Source organism: Acipenser ruthenus, chromosome 54 (genome assembly GCF_902713425.1).
Source record: "Acipenser ruthenus chromosome 54, fAciRut3.2 maternal haplotype, whole genome shotgun sequence".
NCBI lineage: Eukaryota > Metazoa > Chordata > Actinopteri > Acipenseriformes > Acipenseridae > Acipenser > Acipenser ruthenus.
The window spans coordinates 1,625,625-1,637,911 of NC_081242.1; the positions used below are offsets into that span (position 1 = coordinate 1,625,625).

At 48.4% G+C, this 12,287-nt stretch overlaps 2 protein-coding genes across 2 annotated transcripts in view; one reads left to right on the forward strand and one right to left on the reverse strand.

Annotated features, from left to right (window-relative positions):
* Positions 1 to 140, forward strand: part of emc9 (ER membrane protein complex subunit 9) — a 12,302-nt gene extending 12,162 nt beyond the window's left edge. Inside the window, exon 6 of the mRNA XM_059016991.1 lies at positions 1 to 140. This exon is cut by the window's left edge and continues 113 nt beyond it. Coding sequence (XP_058872974.1) covers positions 1 to 68 — 68 coding nt within the window. The 3' untranslated portion in view covers positions 69 to 140.
* Positions 141 to 2,399: 2,259 nt separating this feature from the next.
* On the reverse strand, positions 2,400 to 12,282 carry LOC117966566 (nucleolar protein 9; the record flags this gene model as incomplete). The annotated part of the gene is given in 8 exon segments (XM_059016990.1): positions 2,400 to 3,449; positions 4,618 to 4,723; positions 5,099 to 5,311; positions 6,402 to 6,524; positions 8,158 to 8,298; positions 8,730 to 8,922; positions 11,137 to 11,278; positions 12,187 to 12,282. Coding segments are annotated over 8 exon segments (1,169 nt in total), but the record flags the coding sequence as incomplete, so codon positions are not given.
* Positions 12,283 to 12,287: the final 5 nt, after the last annotated feature.

Consider the following 12,287-nt stretch of genomic DNA (forward strand, 5'->3'; position numbering starts at 1 on the left):
ACTGGACCAATCATGACATCAATGCAAAGATCGCCGAACTCTGCTCCCCAGCCAATGGGAACCTTTGAATCCTGAATAAAACCCACCCCAGAAATCAGAGCCTGTTATTCCCATCACTCTAATAAAAGTTTACCATGGTATTTTTTGCAGTTTCCCCCCATGCTTTTCTTATGATTATACTATGCATTTACCACTGGGTTTATTAATCCGCTTCACCAGACCTCTCTGTGCTTTACAATGCTTCCCTATGCTTTACCAGACCTCTCTGTGCTTTACAATGCTTCCCTATGCTTTACCAGACCTCTCTGTGCTTTACAATGCTTCCCTATGCTTTACCAGACCTCTCTGTGCTTTACAATGCTTCCCTATGCTTTACCAGACCTCTCTGTGCTGCTTTACAATTCTTCCCTATGCTTTACCAGACCTCTCTGTGCTTTACAATGCTTCCCTATGCTTTACCAGGGCTCTCTGTGCTTTACAATGCTTCCCTATGCTTTACCAGGCCTCTCTGTGCTTTATAATGCTTCCCTATGCTTTACCAGACCTCTCTGTGCTTTACAATGCTTCCCTATGCTTTACCAGACCTCTCTGTGCTGCTTTACAATTCTTCCCTATGCTTTACCAGACCTCTCTGTGCTTTACAATGCTTCCCTATGCTTTACCAGGGCTCTCTGTGCTTTACAATGCTTCCCTATGCTTTACCAGGCCTCTCTGTGCTTTATAATGCTTCCCTATGCTTTACCAGACCTCTCTGTGCTTTACAATGCTTCCCTATGCTTTACCAGACCTCTCTGTGCTGCTTTACAATTCTTCCCTATGCTTTACCACACCTCTCTGTGCTTTACAATGCTTCCCTATGCTTTACCAGACCTCTCTGTGCTTTACAATGCTTCCCTATGCTTTACCAGACCTCTCTGTGCTTTACAATGCTTCCCTATGCTTTACCAGACCTCTCTGTGCTTTACAATGCTCCCCTATGCTTTATCAGACCTCTCTGTGCTTTACAATGCTTCCCTATGCTTTACCAGACCTCTCTGTGCTTTACAATGCTTCCCTATGCTTTACCAGACCTCTCTGTGCTTTACAATGCTTCCCTATGCTTTACCAGACCTCTCTGTGCTTTACAATGCTTCCCTATGCTTTACCAGACCTCTCTGTGCTTTACAATGCTTCCCTATGCTTTACCACACCTCTCTGTGCTTTACAATGCTTCCCTATGCTTTACCACACCTCTCTGTGCTTTACAATGCCTCCCTATGCTTTTTATGGTTTAACTCTGGTTTAGCTTTCACTCAGCACTGGTGTTTTTAAAGTCAGTTTTTGTTTATGAATAAAGCCAAGTTTGATATTTTATTCTTCATTCTTGTGAACAAAACCAGAACAGTTTTTGGAAAATCAAACCGTTTTATTCATAAATAAAAATGCATTTCAAACTCCTGAAATAAAGCTGACTCTACCCTCCCATTAAAGGAGCGCTGACCATCTTTAAAATCCATTCTCTTGCCTCTTATTAGCTTTATTAACACGATCACCGGCCCCTCCCTTTAAAGGAGCGCTGACCATCTTTAAAATCCATTCTCTCCCCTCTTATTAGTTTTATTAACACGATCACCGGCCCCTCCCTTTAAAGGAGCGCTGACCATCTTTAAAATCCATTCTCTCACCTCTTATTAGCTTTATTAACACGATCACTGGTCCCTCCCTTTAAAGGAGCGCTGACCATCTTTAAAATCCATTCTCTCGCCTCTTATTAGCTTTATTAACACGATCACTGGCCCCTCCCTTTAAAGGAGCGCTGACCATCTTTAAAATCCATTCTCTCACCTCTTAATAGCTTTATTAACATGATCACCGGCCCCTCCCTTTAAAGGAGCGCTGACCATCTTTAAAATCCATTCTCTCCCCTCTTATTAGTTTTATTAACACGATCACCGGCCCCTCCCTTTAAAGGAGCGCTGACCATCTTTAAAATCCATTCTCTCACCTCTTATTAGCTTTATTAACAGGATCACCGGCCCCTCCCTTTAAAGGAGCGCTGACCATCTTTAAAATCCATTCTCTCACCTCTTATTAGCTTTATTAACAGGATCACCGGCCCCTCCCTTTAAAGGAGCGCTGACCATCTTTAAAATCCATTCTCTCCCCTCATTAGTTTTATTAACACGATCACCGGCCCCTCCCTTTAAAGGAGCACTGACCATCTTTAAAATCCATTCTCTCGCCTCTTATTAGCTTTATTAACACGATCACCGGCCCCGCCCTTTAAAGGAGCGCTGACCATCTTTAAAATCCATTCTCTCACCTCTTACTAGCTTTATTAGAGGTGAGAGAATGGATTTTAAAGATGGTCAGCGCTCCTTTAAACTGAAGCTAATTATTTGAAAAATAAACACTGTAAATATATCTTTACGTTTTTATTTTTTATCATCGTTGAACAAAAATGTTCATGTTCATTATTATAAAAACAAACAGTCAATGTCTATTTATTATATTGTGCATGAATTTATCGTTTTAACACACAAGCAAGTACAGAGGCGTGTTGATGTAGGGACAGAAATACGATATCGAAAAAAAAAAGACAGAACAGACCCCCTGAATGTGAGGTCTGTGAGGTCTGCTACCAATCAGAGCGCTTCTCTCTGCTGCAGCGACTCAAACACTGTGTTTTATATTTCATTCATCAGTCTGTGTTGCTTTGACTGTGAGTTCAGGAGCTGCTCTTCAGTTCTAGCTGCCCTGCCATAGTTATTGTATTGTGAATCGGTCCAGCCCTGGCTAGGACTACAGCTCCCAGCATGCCTCTGCACCCGCGGCAATGGCGAGGGATGCTGGGAGCTGTAGTTCTTTAACTGCAATGCGCTGGGCTGGGCTGTATTACATTGTTTTGCTCAGTCTGTGTTGCTTTGACTGTGAGTTCAGGAGCTGCTCTTCAGTTCTAGCTGCACTGCCATAGACACGTGCAACACAGGCTAGATCAGCCAGTGTCTCTATAGAACAGCCAGCAGCGCCATCTAGTGCACAGCTAGAGTATTGCCAGCAAAACAAACTTGAGCCACAGTGGCAGACCCCTAGATGGCGCTGTTGGCTCTTCTATAGAGACACTGGCTGATCTAGCCTGTGTCACACATGTCTATGGTAGTGGTATTACAATTTTTGTATTTTCCTCTATAAGGCCCCGTTTGCGAATTCCTCTTTTTAATATTTGTATTATTATTGTCGTTGTTATTTTTGACACGCAGTAGAGACGCTGTTCTGAAAGCGGTTCTTTTTTTGTTGTCCGCGGCGCTCGTCACTTCAATCCAGAATGTCATCAAACATCTTCCTCTTCTTGGATTGGGCGGTCTGCAGCTCCTCCCACTCTCTCCGCCTCTTCAGGAAGTGGCTCAGAGCAAAGTTCCGGACCGCGTGGTGACCGAACTGGTCAGCGCGCAACTCTGACTCACGAGAGGCTGAGAGAGAGAGAGAGAGACAGAATGAGAGAGAGACACAGCGAGAGACAGTGAGTGAGAGCGACAGAACGAGAGAGGGGGAGGGGGAGAGAGCGAGAGACAGACACACAATGAGAGAGAGAAAGAACGATTGAGAGACAGAACGAGAGAGACAGCGAGAACCAGAGAGACAGAACGAGAGAGACAGAGACAGCGAGAGGCAGAGTGAGACAGCGAGACAGTGAGAGATAAGATACATAGCAAACAGTCATATCTAATATACAGCTTTATAATCAACTTGAACGACAATATAAAACAGACAAACACTGCTTAACCCTTTGCGGTCCATTTATTAAGTGCGTCTCAGGCACGTCGGGTCTAATTAATTTTCTCACGCGCAGTTTATTTTAGACGCGCTGTTTAAAAGTATTTCTTTTTCACAGTAAAACAGGTTTAAAAGTCCCTGCATATCAACAGGACACTCAGTACTGCATCTCCAGCCTCGCTCCTTGTTCGCTGTATTTTTCACATACCTCTTAATAGTCGTGCATACCGATAAATCATCTCCTGATCACTCGTTTTATCACCAAACTCCTCAATAATGCGATCCAAGTCATTATTTTATTACTATAACATCTAAAAAGCTCTGCCAATGTCTGTGATATTCTTTGAGCGCTGGATGCAGAAGCAGCTGTCTTGTTTGTTTATGTCTGTGTTATCTATGTGGTGCCGGGGCTATCAGTATTCATGAGATACGCCCTTTTTTTTTCGACTTGTCTCGGCTTCTGTCGCTCCCACTCGGCCATTGAATGGTTTTCTCGGCTTTTTCCGGAGAAAAAAGCGACTAGACCTGTTTTTTACGTCTTTTTGATGTCGGACAGGGTCCGACATTGGACCGGAAAGGGTTAATAAATTATCTAATCACTGACACACAATACTGACTGAACACTGTTACCATGGACACACACACACACTTACATATATACATACAGAGACACACACACACACACACACAGAGAGACAGACACTGCACACTGAACACTGTTACCATGAATATTAGACACACACAGAGAGACAGACACTGAACACTGTTACAATGGACATTTGACACAGAGACAGACACAGCACAGAGGGGAGAGGTCTTGTTTTTGATGTTATTGACTCAGAGACAGGGATAAGGAGAGCTCACCCAGCTCCTCTGCGATGGCTCGCCTTGAACCCAGGACCGCCACGCTCCACAGCTTATCCAGCACTCGACTGCCGTGTTTACTGCAGGACAGCTGGACATAGTGACCCTGCGGGGACAGGGGATAAGACCAGACAGCATTAACGGAGGAGAGGGAGAGACATACACACACACACACAGAGTCACTAACACCGAGGAGGGAAGAGAGAAATCAGACTCCCGTTCCACAGCAGTGTGATCCACTCCTGGTTTCACTAGGAGCTTAATAAGAAGACACACCTGAGCTTGTTAGCTAGACACACTGGGGGCTGATTTTAATTATTTTTTAATAAAATTGTGCATTTCATTTATAAATAAAATTAAAATGTATTTCAAATGTTTTATTTTCGAAGTAAAAATGTGTTAAAAAAATTCCCATTTAAAAATTACATTTGATAATAATAATAATAATAATAATAATAATAATAATATACAAGAGCCTCACTTTGAGTTTCTTGAAGAGACGGTCCCGCCCCTTATCGCTGAGTGATGTCATCAGAGCCTCCATGACGTGGCTCCCTGATTGGTCGCTGGCCAGGATCAGGAGATCGGAGGCTGGAAGGGAACGCAGGCTGCGCAGGAGGGCGGAGTTATCAGAGAACCTCAGCAGTGATTGGACGAGACAGGAGCCGTGGTAGACCAATCCGGACAGAGGCTTCTGAGAGAGAGAGGGAGAGAGAGAGCGGTTTAGGGAGAGAGAGAGAGCAAGCAAGAGAGAGAGAGAGAGACAGAGATGCATTTTCTAATACAGTGCAGTAAATACAGCGACACAAGGGACATTGTCTTCCCTAAATTCTGTCCCAGAATTCCCAAACATGCCCGACACACAGAGACGGTCAGCCCTGCTGGGGGTGGACACACACACACACATACACACAGTCCTGCTGGCTGGACAGTGCGTAGAGACCTGTCACAGCCAGAGGGACACACAGTGAACACGTCACACCGCAATCCCATCACAGGGCTGCAACTGAGAGTGAGGGAAGGATGGAGAGGATGGACAGAACGAGAGTAAGGGAGAAAGGGAGCGAGAAAGAGGGTAGGGAGAAGGAGAATGGGAGGGTGAAAGAGGGAAGGAGAGGAAGAAAGGGAGGGTGAAAGAGGGAAGGAGAGGAGAGAGAGAGGGAGGGTGAAAGAGGGAAGGAGGGGAGAGGAAGAAAGGGAGGGTGAAAGAGGGAAGGAGAGGAGAGGGAGAAAGGGAGGGTGAAAGAGGGAAGGAGAGGAGAGGGAGAAAGGGAGGGTGAAAGAGGGAAGGAGAGGAGAGGGAGAAAGGGAGGGTGAAAGAGGGAAGGAGAGGAGAGGGAGAAAGGGAGGGTGAAAGAGGGAAGGAGAGGAAGGGAGAGAGGGAGGGTGAAAGAGGGAAGGAGGAGAGGGAGAGAGGGAGGGTGAGAGAGGGAGGGTGAAAGAGGGAAGGAGAGGAGACGGAGAAAGGGAGGGTGAAAGAGAAGGAGAGGAGAGGGAGAAAGGGAGGGTGAAAGAGAAGGGAGAAGGAGAATGGAAGGGTGAAAGAGAGAAGGAGAGGAGAGGAAGGGAAGGGAGGAAGGAAGGGAGGGGAGGAAGAAAGGGAGGGTGAAAGAAGGGAGGAGAACAGGAGGGTGAAAGAGGGAAAGAGGAGAGGAAGAAAGAAAGACAGGGTGAAAGAAGGGAGAAGGTGACTCTGCAGCAGCAGCAGCAGTTGTTGATGATGCAGAGTTCACCCCCCTAGTCTCTGTAATCTCCATACAGCCTGTTTGGGGTGTGTTGCTTACCTGCGACTGCTCCACATCGCCCCCTGGCTTCTCAGGCTGGTAGTACACCTCGTGAGCCAGCAGTGTCAGGAATAGGGGGGCGCAGGACAGCTTTCTGGAGGGGGGGTCAGCACAGTGGAAAGCCTGGGGGGGGGGGGGGGGGGGGGGGGGGGGGGGGGTAGAGTTAAAATGATTCTGCATGCCGACTGTTGAAGATTGTTTCTCTAGTAAAGGTAATTAGGAAATACTAACGCCCCGGAGAAACATGTCGAAATAATACAGGTTTGAATAAATCAAATGGAAACGTTCACGCGCAGGTATTTGTAATGATAGACAGACAGCCTCCACACACCCCCAGACTCTGAGTCTCTCAATATCCGGAACGAAAGAAAGTCCTGAGCGAGTTTCAACATGAATCAGACGAGCGCTTCTCTAGAGGTGTGTGAAAATGTGAGTGTGATAGACAGACAGACAGACAGACAGGCAGACACACAGACAGGCAGACAGACAGGCAGGCAGGCAGAGACAGAGACAAGCAGGCAGGCAGACAGACAGACACACAGGCAGGCAGACAGGCAGACACACAGACAGGCAGACAGACAGGCAGGCAGGCAGAGACAGAGACAAGCAGGCAGGCAGACAGACAGACACACAGGCAGGCAGACAGGCAGACACACAGACACACAGACAGGCAGACAGGCAGACAGACAGACACACAGACAGGCAGACACACAGACACACAGACAGGCAGACAGGCAGGCAGAGACAGAGACAAGCAGGCAGGCAGACAGACAGGCAGGCAGACAGACAGACAGGCAGACACACAGAAAGACAGGCTGGCAGACAGACAGGCAGACAGACACACAAGCAGGCAGACACACAGACAGGCAGACAGACAGACAGGCAGACAGACAGACAGACAGGCAGGCAGAGACAGAGACAAGCAGGCAGACAGACAGGCAGGCAGGCAGGCAGACAGGCAGACACACAGAAAGACAGGCCGGCAGACACACAGACAGGCAGACAGACAGGCAGGCAGGCAGACAGCCTCCACACCCTCAATCCCAGGTGGGGGGACACTGCTGCTGTACCCTTGAGCAAGGTACTTTACCTAGATTGCTCCAGTAAAAACCCAACTGTATAAATGGGTAATTGTATGTAAAAAATAATGATATCTTGTAACAATTGTAAGTCGCCCTGGATAAGGGCATCTGCTAAGAAATACATTATAGGAGGCTGTGTGGTCCAGTGGTTAAAGAAAATGGGCTTATAACCAGGAGGTCCCCGGTTCAAATCCCACCTCAGCCACTGACTCATTGTGTGACCCTGAGCAAGTCACTTCACCTCCTTGTGCTCCGTCTTTCGGGTGAGACGTAATTGTAAGTGACTCTGCAGCTGATGCATAGTTCACACACCCTAGTCTCTGTAAGTCGCCTTGGATAAAGGCGTCTGCTAAATAAACTAATAATAATAATAATAATAAATATATTTATTTATTTTTTCCTTGCTGCAAATTGAGGCGATTGTAAAAGGCTGGACTTGCTAGATCAGTATTCACTTCGGACTGGGTATTTTGTGTTGAAAAGAAAATCTGTCGGGACGCGTCTGTTTTGAAATAAAAAAATAAACTGTCTTATGCACTTTAAATAAAATATATTTAGATGTTGTGAAGCTCAGACTAAGTTTAGAGGCATGTCATGTGATCAAAAAACTTCAAACCCTGCTTGCAATCATTGTCATTATTGGCGTTGTTGGTGGTGTAGTACCACTTCCTGACCTGTAGGAGGCACTGCAGCAGTTCTGTCTGCCTCTCTCCGTGCTTCACACAGCTCTCTGCCAACTGGACGATCACTCCCATGTGACCTGCAGCCAGGATGGCTTCCAGACCTTCTGACAGCTCGTCAAATATCTTCACAAACTGTAAGACAAACAGAGGGACAGACAGACAAGAAGAGAGAAGGACAGACAGACAGACAGACGGGGACATTATTGGTTTTATGAAACTGGCCCAATTAATTAACCAGGTATTCCAGCATACACTATTTTTGCTAAGTCTGTGTTGCTTTGACTGTGAGTTCAGGAGCTGCTCTTCAGTTCTAGCTGCACTGCCATAGACACGCGCAACACAGGCTAGATTAGCCAGTGTCTCTATAGAACAGCCAGCAGCGCCATCTAGTGCATAGCTAGAGTATTGCCAGCAAAAAGTGGATCACTAGACAGCGCTGACTTAGAGGTGTGTATGTAACTGTGTACATGTGTGTCGGACTCTGAGTCTGTGTGTGTGTGTGCCTGTCTGCCTGTCTGTCTGTCTGTCTGTCTGTCTGTGTGTGTGTGCGTGCGTGCGTTTACCAGTTTCTGATTGGGCACAGCAGCCAGCAGTCTCTGCACTGGGAAGTTGGCAATGGGGTGCAAGGCCAAAGTCACCAGCTGACCCCGGAAGTGATCCTTGTAGAGGGAGCGGAACAGGGGCTTCTGGGATAGCTCCACCATCTTCTCAAGGAGCCGGCTGGAGGTCTGATCCTTCAGGAACACCAGCAAGGGGCTGGAGAGAAAAAGAGAGAGGAGAGAGAGGGAGGAGAGAAGAGAGGAGGAGAGGGGGAGAGAGGAATGGAGAGCAGGAGAGAGAGAGGGGAGAGAGAGAGAGGAGAGAGGAGAGAGAGAGGGAGGAGGAGAGAGGGAGAAGAGAGGAGGAGAGGGGGAGAGAGGAGAGGGGGGAGAGAGGAGAGGTGGAGAGAGGAATGGAGAGCAGGAGAGAGAGAGGGGAGAGGGGAGAGAGAGAGGGAGGAGAGAAGAGAGGAGGAGAGGGGGAGATAGAGGAGAGGGGGAGAGAGGAGGAGAGAGGAGAGAGGAGAGGGGGAGAGGTGGAGAGAGGAAGGGAGAGCAGGAGAGGGGAGAGGAGAGGGGGAGAGAGGAGAGGGGTAAGAGAGGAGGAGGAGGAGAGGGGAGAGAGAGGAGAGGGAGAGAGAGGAGGGAGAGAGAGAAAGAGGGTGAGAGAGGAGAGGAGAGGGGGAGGGGGAGAGGAGACAGAGAGGAGAGAGGGAGGATAGAGAGGGAGAGAGAGGGAGGGAGAGAGTTACTTGATGAGTTTTGGAGGAAAGAAAGCTAATACATTCATTAAGAAACTTTTCAAACTTCAGATTCCATCTTCAAACGCAGGCTGCAGAGGGACGGAGATCAGCGCTGACGATGCAACAGAGACGCAAAACCGCTTCAAGAGCTCACATGCTTCAGAACAACTGAATACACCTCGTTACAAAGCACGCAATTCAAACAGTACACCCAGAGACAATGGGAAAACACAGCAGAGTCACAAAACTACACTGAAAATGACACAGGAACTGGCGAGGCTCTGCGATGCTCTACCCCTTGTCCGTGTGTGTTTTGCTGCCATCTAGTGTCAGGAGATAACTACTGCACTGCACTGCAAAATCCTGTTATGATCTTGGAGAGGATTCAAAAGCAGGTTTTAAACAATGCTGGTATTGAGATGTTTTTGCAGCGTGTGTCTTGCGGCTCTCTGTCGTATGAAGATGCTGGTGTGTGGCTCGCAGGACTGATGCTACTGTTAGTTTGTTAAATATATCTACACATTTCAAGGGGCTCCCGAGTGGCGCATCCAGTAAAAGCACTCGCTAGAGTGCAGGATGCGCTCTATAGCCTGGACGTTGCCGGTTCGAGTCCAGGCTATTCCACAGCCAACCGAGGACGGGAGCTCCCAGGGGGGGGGTGCTCAATTGGCCGAGCGTCGCCCGGGGGGAGGGAGGGTTTAGTTCGGCCAGGGTGTCCTCGGCTCACCCCTCTCCAGCGCCCCTTGTGGTCTGGCCGGGCGCCTGCGGGCTTGCCTGTAAGCTGCCCAGAGCTGCGTTGTCCTCCGACGCTGTAGCTCTGAGGCGGCTGCACGGTGAGTCTGCAGCGTGTAAAGAAGCGGGCGGCTGACGGCACACGCTTCGGAGGACAGCGTGGGTTCATCTTCACCCCTCCCGAGTCAGCGCGGGGGTGCTAGCGGTGAGCTGAGCCTAAAAATAATTGGGCATTTCAAATTGGGGAGAAAATAATAAAAACTTTAATTGGCAACGACTAAATTTAAAATATATATATATATATATATATATCTACACATTTCTATACATTTCTACACATTCACTGCATTGACTTTGGCATGACTTGAATATGAATTGAGAGACGGAGAGACAGACAGAGAGACACAGAGACAGAGAAACAGAGAGAGACACACAGACAGAGAGACAGACACAGACAGACAGAGAAACAGAAACACAGAGACAGGCAGCCAGAGAGAGACACACAGACACAGACAGAAACAGAGACAGAGAGAGAGAGACAGAAACAGAGACACAGAAAAAGACACACAAAGACAGAGAAACAGAAACACAGAGACAGACAGACAGCTAGCCAGAGAGACAGACAGCCAGAGAGAGACACACAGACAGACAGACAGAAACAGAGACAGAGAGAGACAGAAACAGAGAGAGACAGACACAGAAAGACACACAGAGACAGAGAAACAGAAACACAGAGACAGACAGACAGCTAGCCAGAGAGAGACAGACAGCCAGAGAGAGACACACAGACAGACAGACAGAAACAGAGACCGAGAGAGAGAGACAGAAACAGAGAGAGACAGAGACACAGAAAAAGACACACACAGAGACAGACAGACAGAGAGACAGACGGGGTGAGGATTTTTCTTAACCCCGCCCCACCTGCCCTCGATAGCACCCCCCCGCCCGTCTGTTACCTGCTGCCTGCGCCCGGATTGAGTGACGTCAAGTATCCCAGCATGCCTTGCCCCAGCCGCTGGCAGAGTTCCGGGCACTGCCTGTGAAACACCTGCATACAGATCTGAAACACCGGGCTAGCAGTGGAGTGAGTGAGAAACACTGGAGAGGGAGAGAGGGGGAGGGAGGGAGGTGAGAGAGAGAGGGAGGGAGGGAGGGAGGGAGGGGAGAGGGAGAGAGAAAGGGAGAGGGAGAGAGAGTGGGGGGAGGGAGAGAGAGAGAGGGAGGGAGAGAGAGGGGAGAGAGGAAGAGAGAGAGAGTGAGAGGGAGGGAGAGAGGGAGGGAGAGGGGGAGGGAGAGGGAGGGAGAGGGGGAGGGAGAGGGAGGGAGAGGAGGGGGAGGTAGAGGAGGGGGAGGGAGGGGAGGGGTAGGGGAGGGATAGGGATAGGGAGGGAGAGAGAGAGAGAGAGAGAGAGGGAGAGAGAGAGAGAGAGAGAGAGAGAGAGAGAGAGAGAGAGAGAGGGAGGGAGGGAGGGAGGGAGGGAGGGGAGGGGAGAGGGAGGGAGGGAGGGAGGGAGGGAGGGAGGGGGAGGGGAGAGAGAGAGATAAAGCTAATTTCAAAGTCCCATTTCCAGCAGTTTTTACCCAACTGTCAGTCTACTTATTCTTTCTATAAAAATTCTAAATTAGAAAATCAACCGTTATGCCTTTTGTCAAAATCCCTGTGCGTCTCGCCCGGTTCAGCAGAAACAGCAGCCCTTTAACTTGATATTAATAACAGCAGGGCCATCCGCATTTCTGTTGTGATCTCTAATAATTTAAAACGTTAGGTGCAGCGTGGCGATTAAAACAGCAATGACTTCACAGCAGTGTGATCCAGTCCAGGTTTTACTACCAGCTTGATCAGCCCCCAGTGTGTCTAGCTAACAAGCTCAGGTGTGTCTGATTATTAAACTCCTAGTGAAACCAGGACTGGATCACGCTGCTGTGGAATGGGAGTCTGACTCCCAGCCCTGCACACTGTATGGGAGTCCATGCAAAGCCCTAACCAGTATATTAGTGTCACTCACCTGTTACATGTTCTAGAAGTTTATCAGCCAGGCATTCTAGAGCACCCTTGAAAGATTCTGGAACTTCAAACTCGGAGAACTCTGGAGCCTTCGGGGGGGGT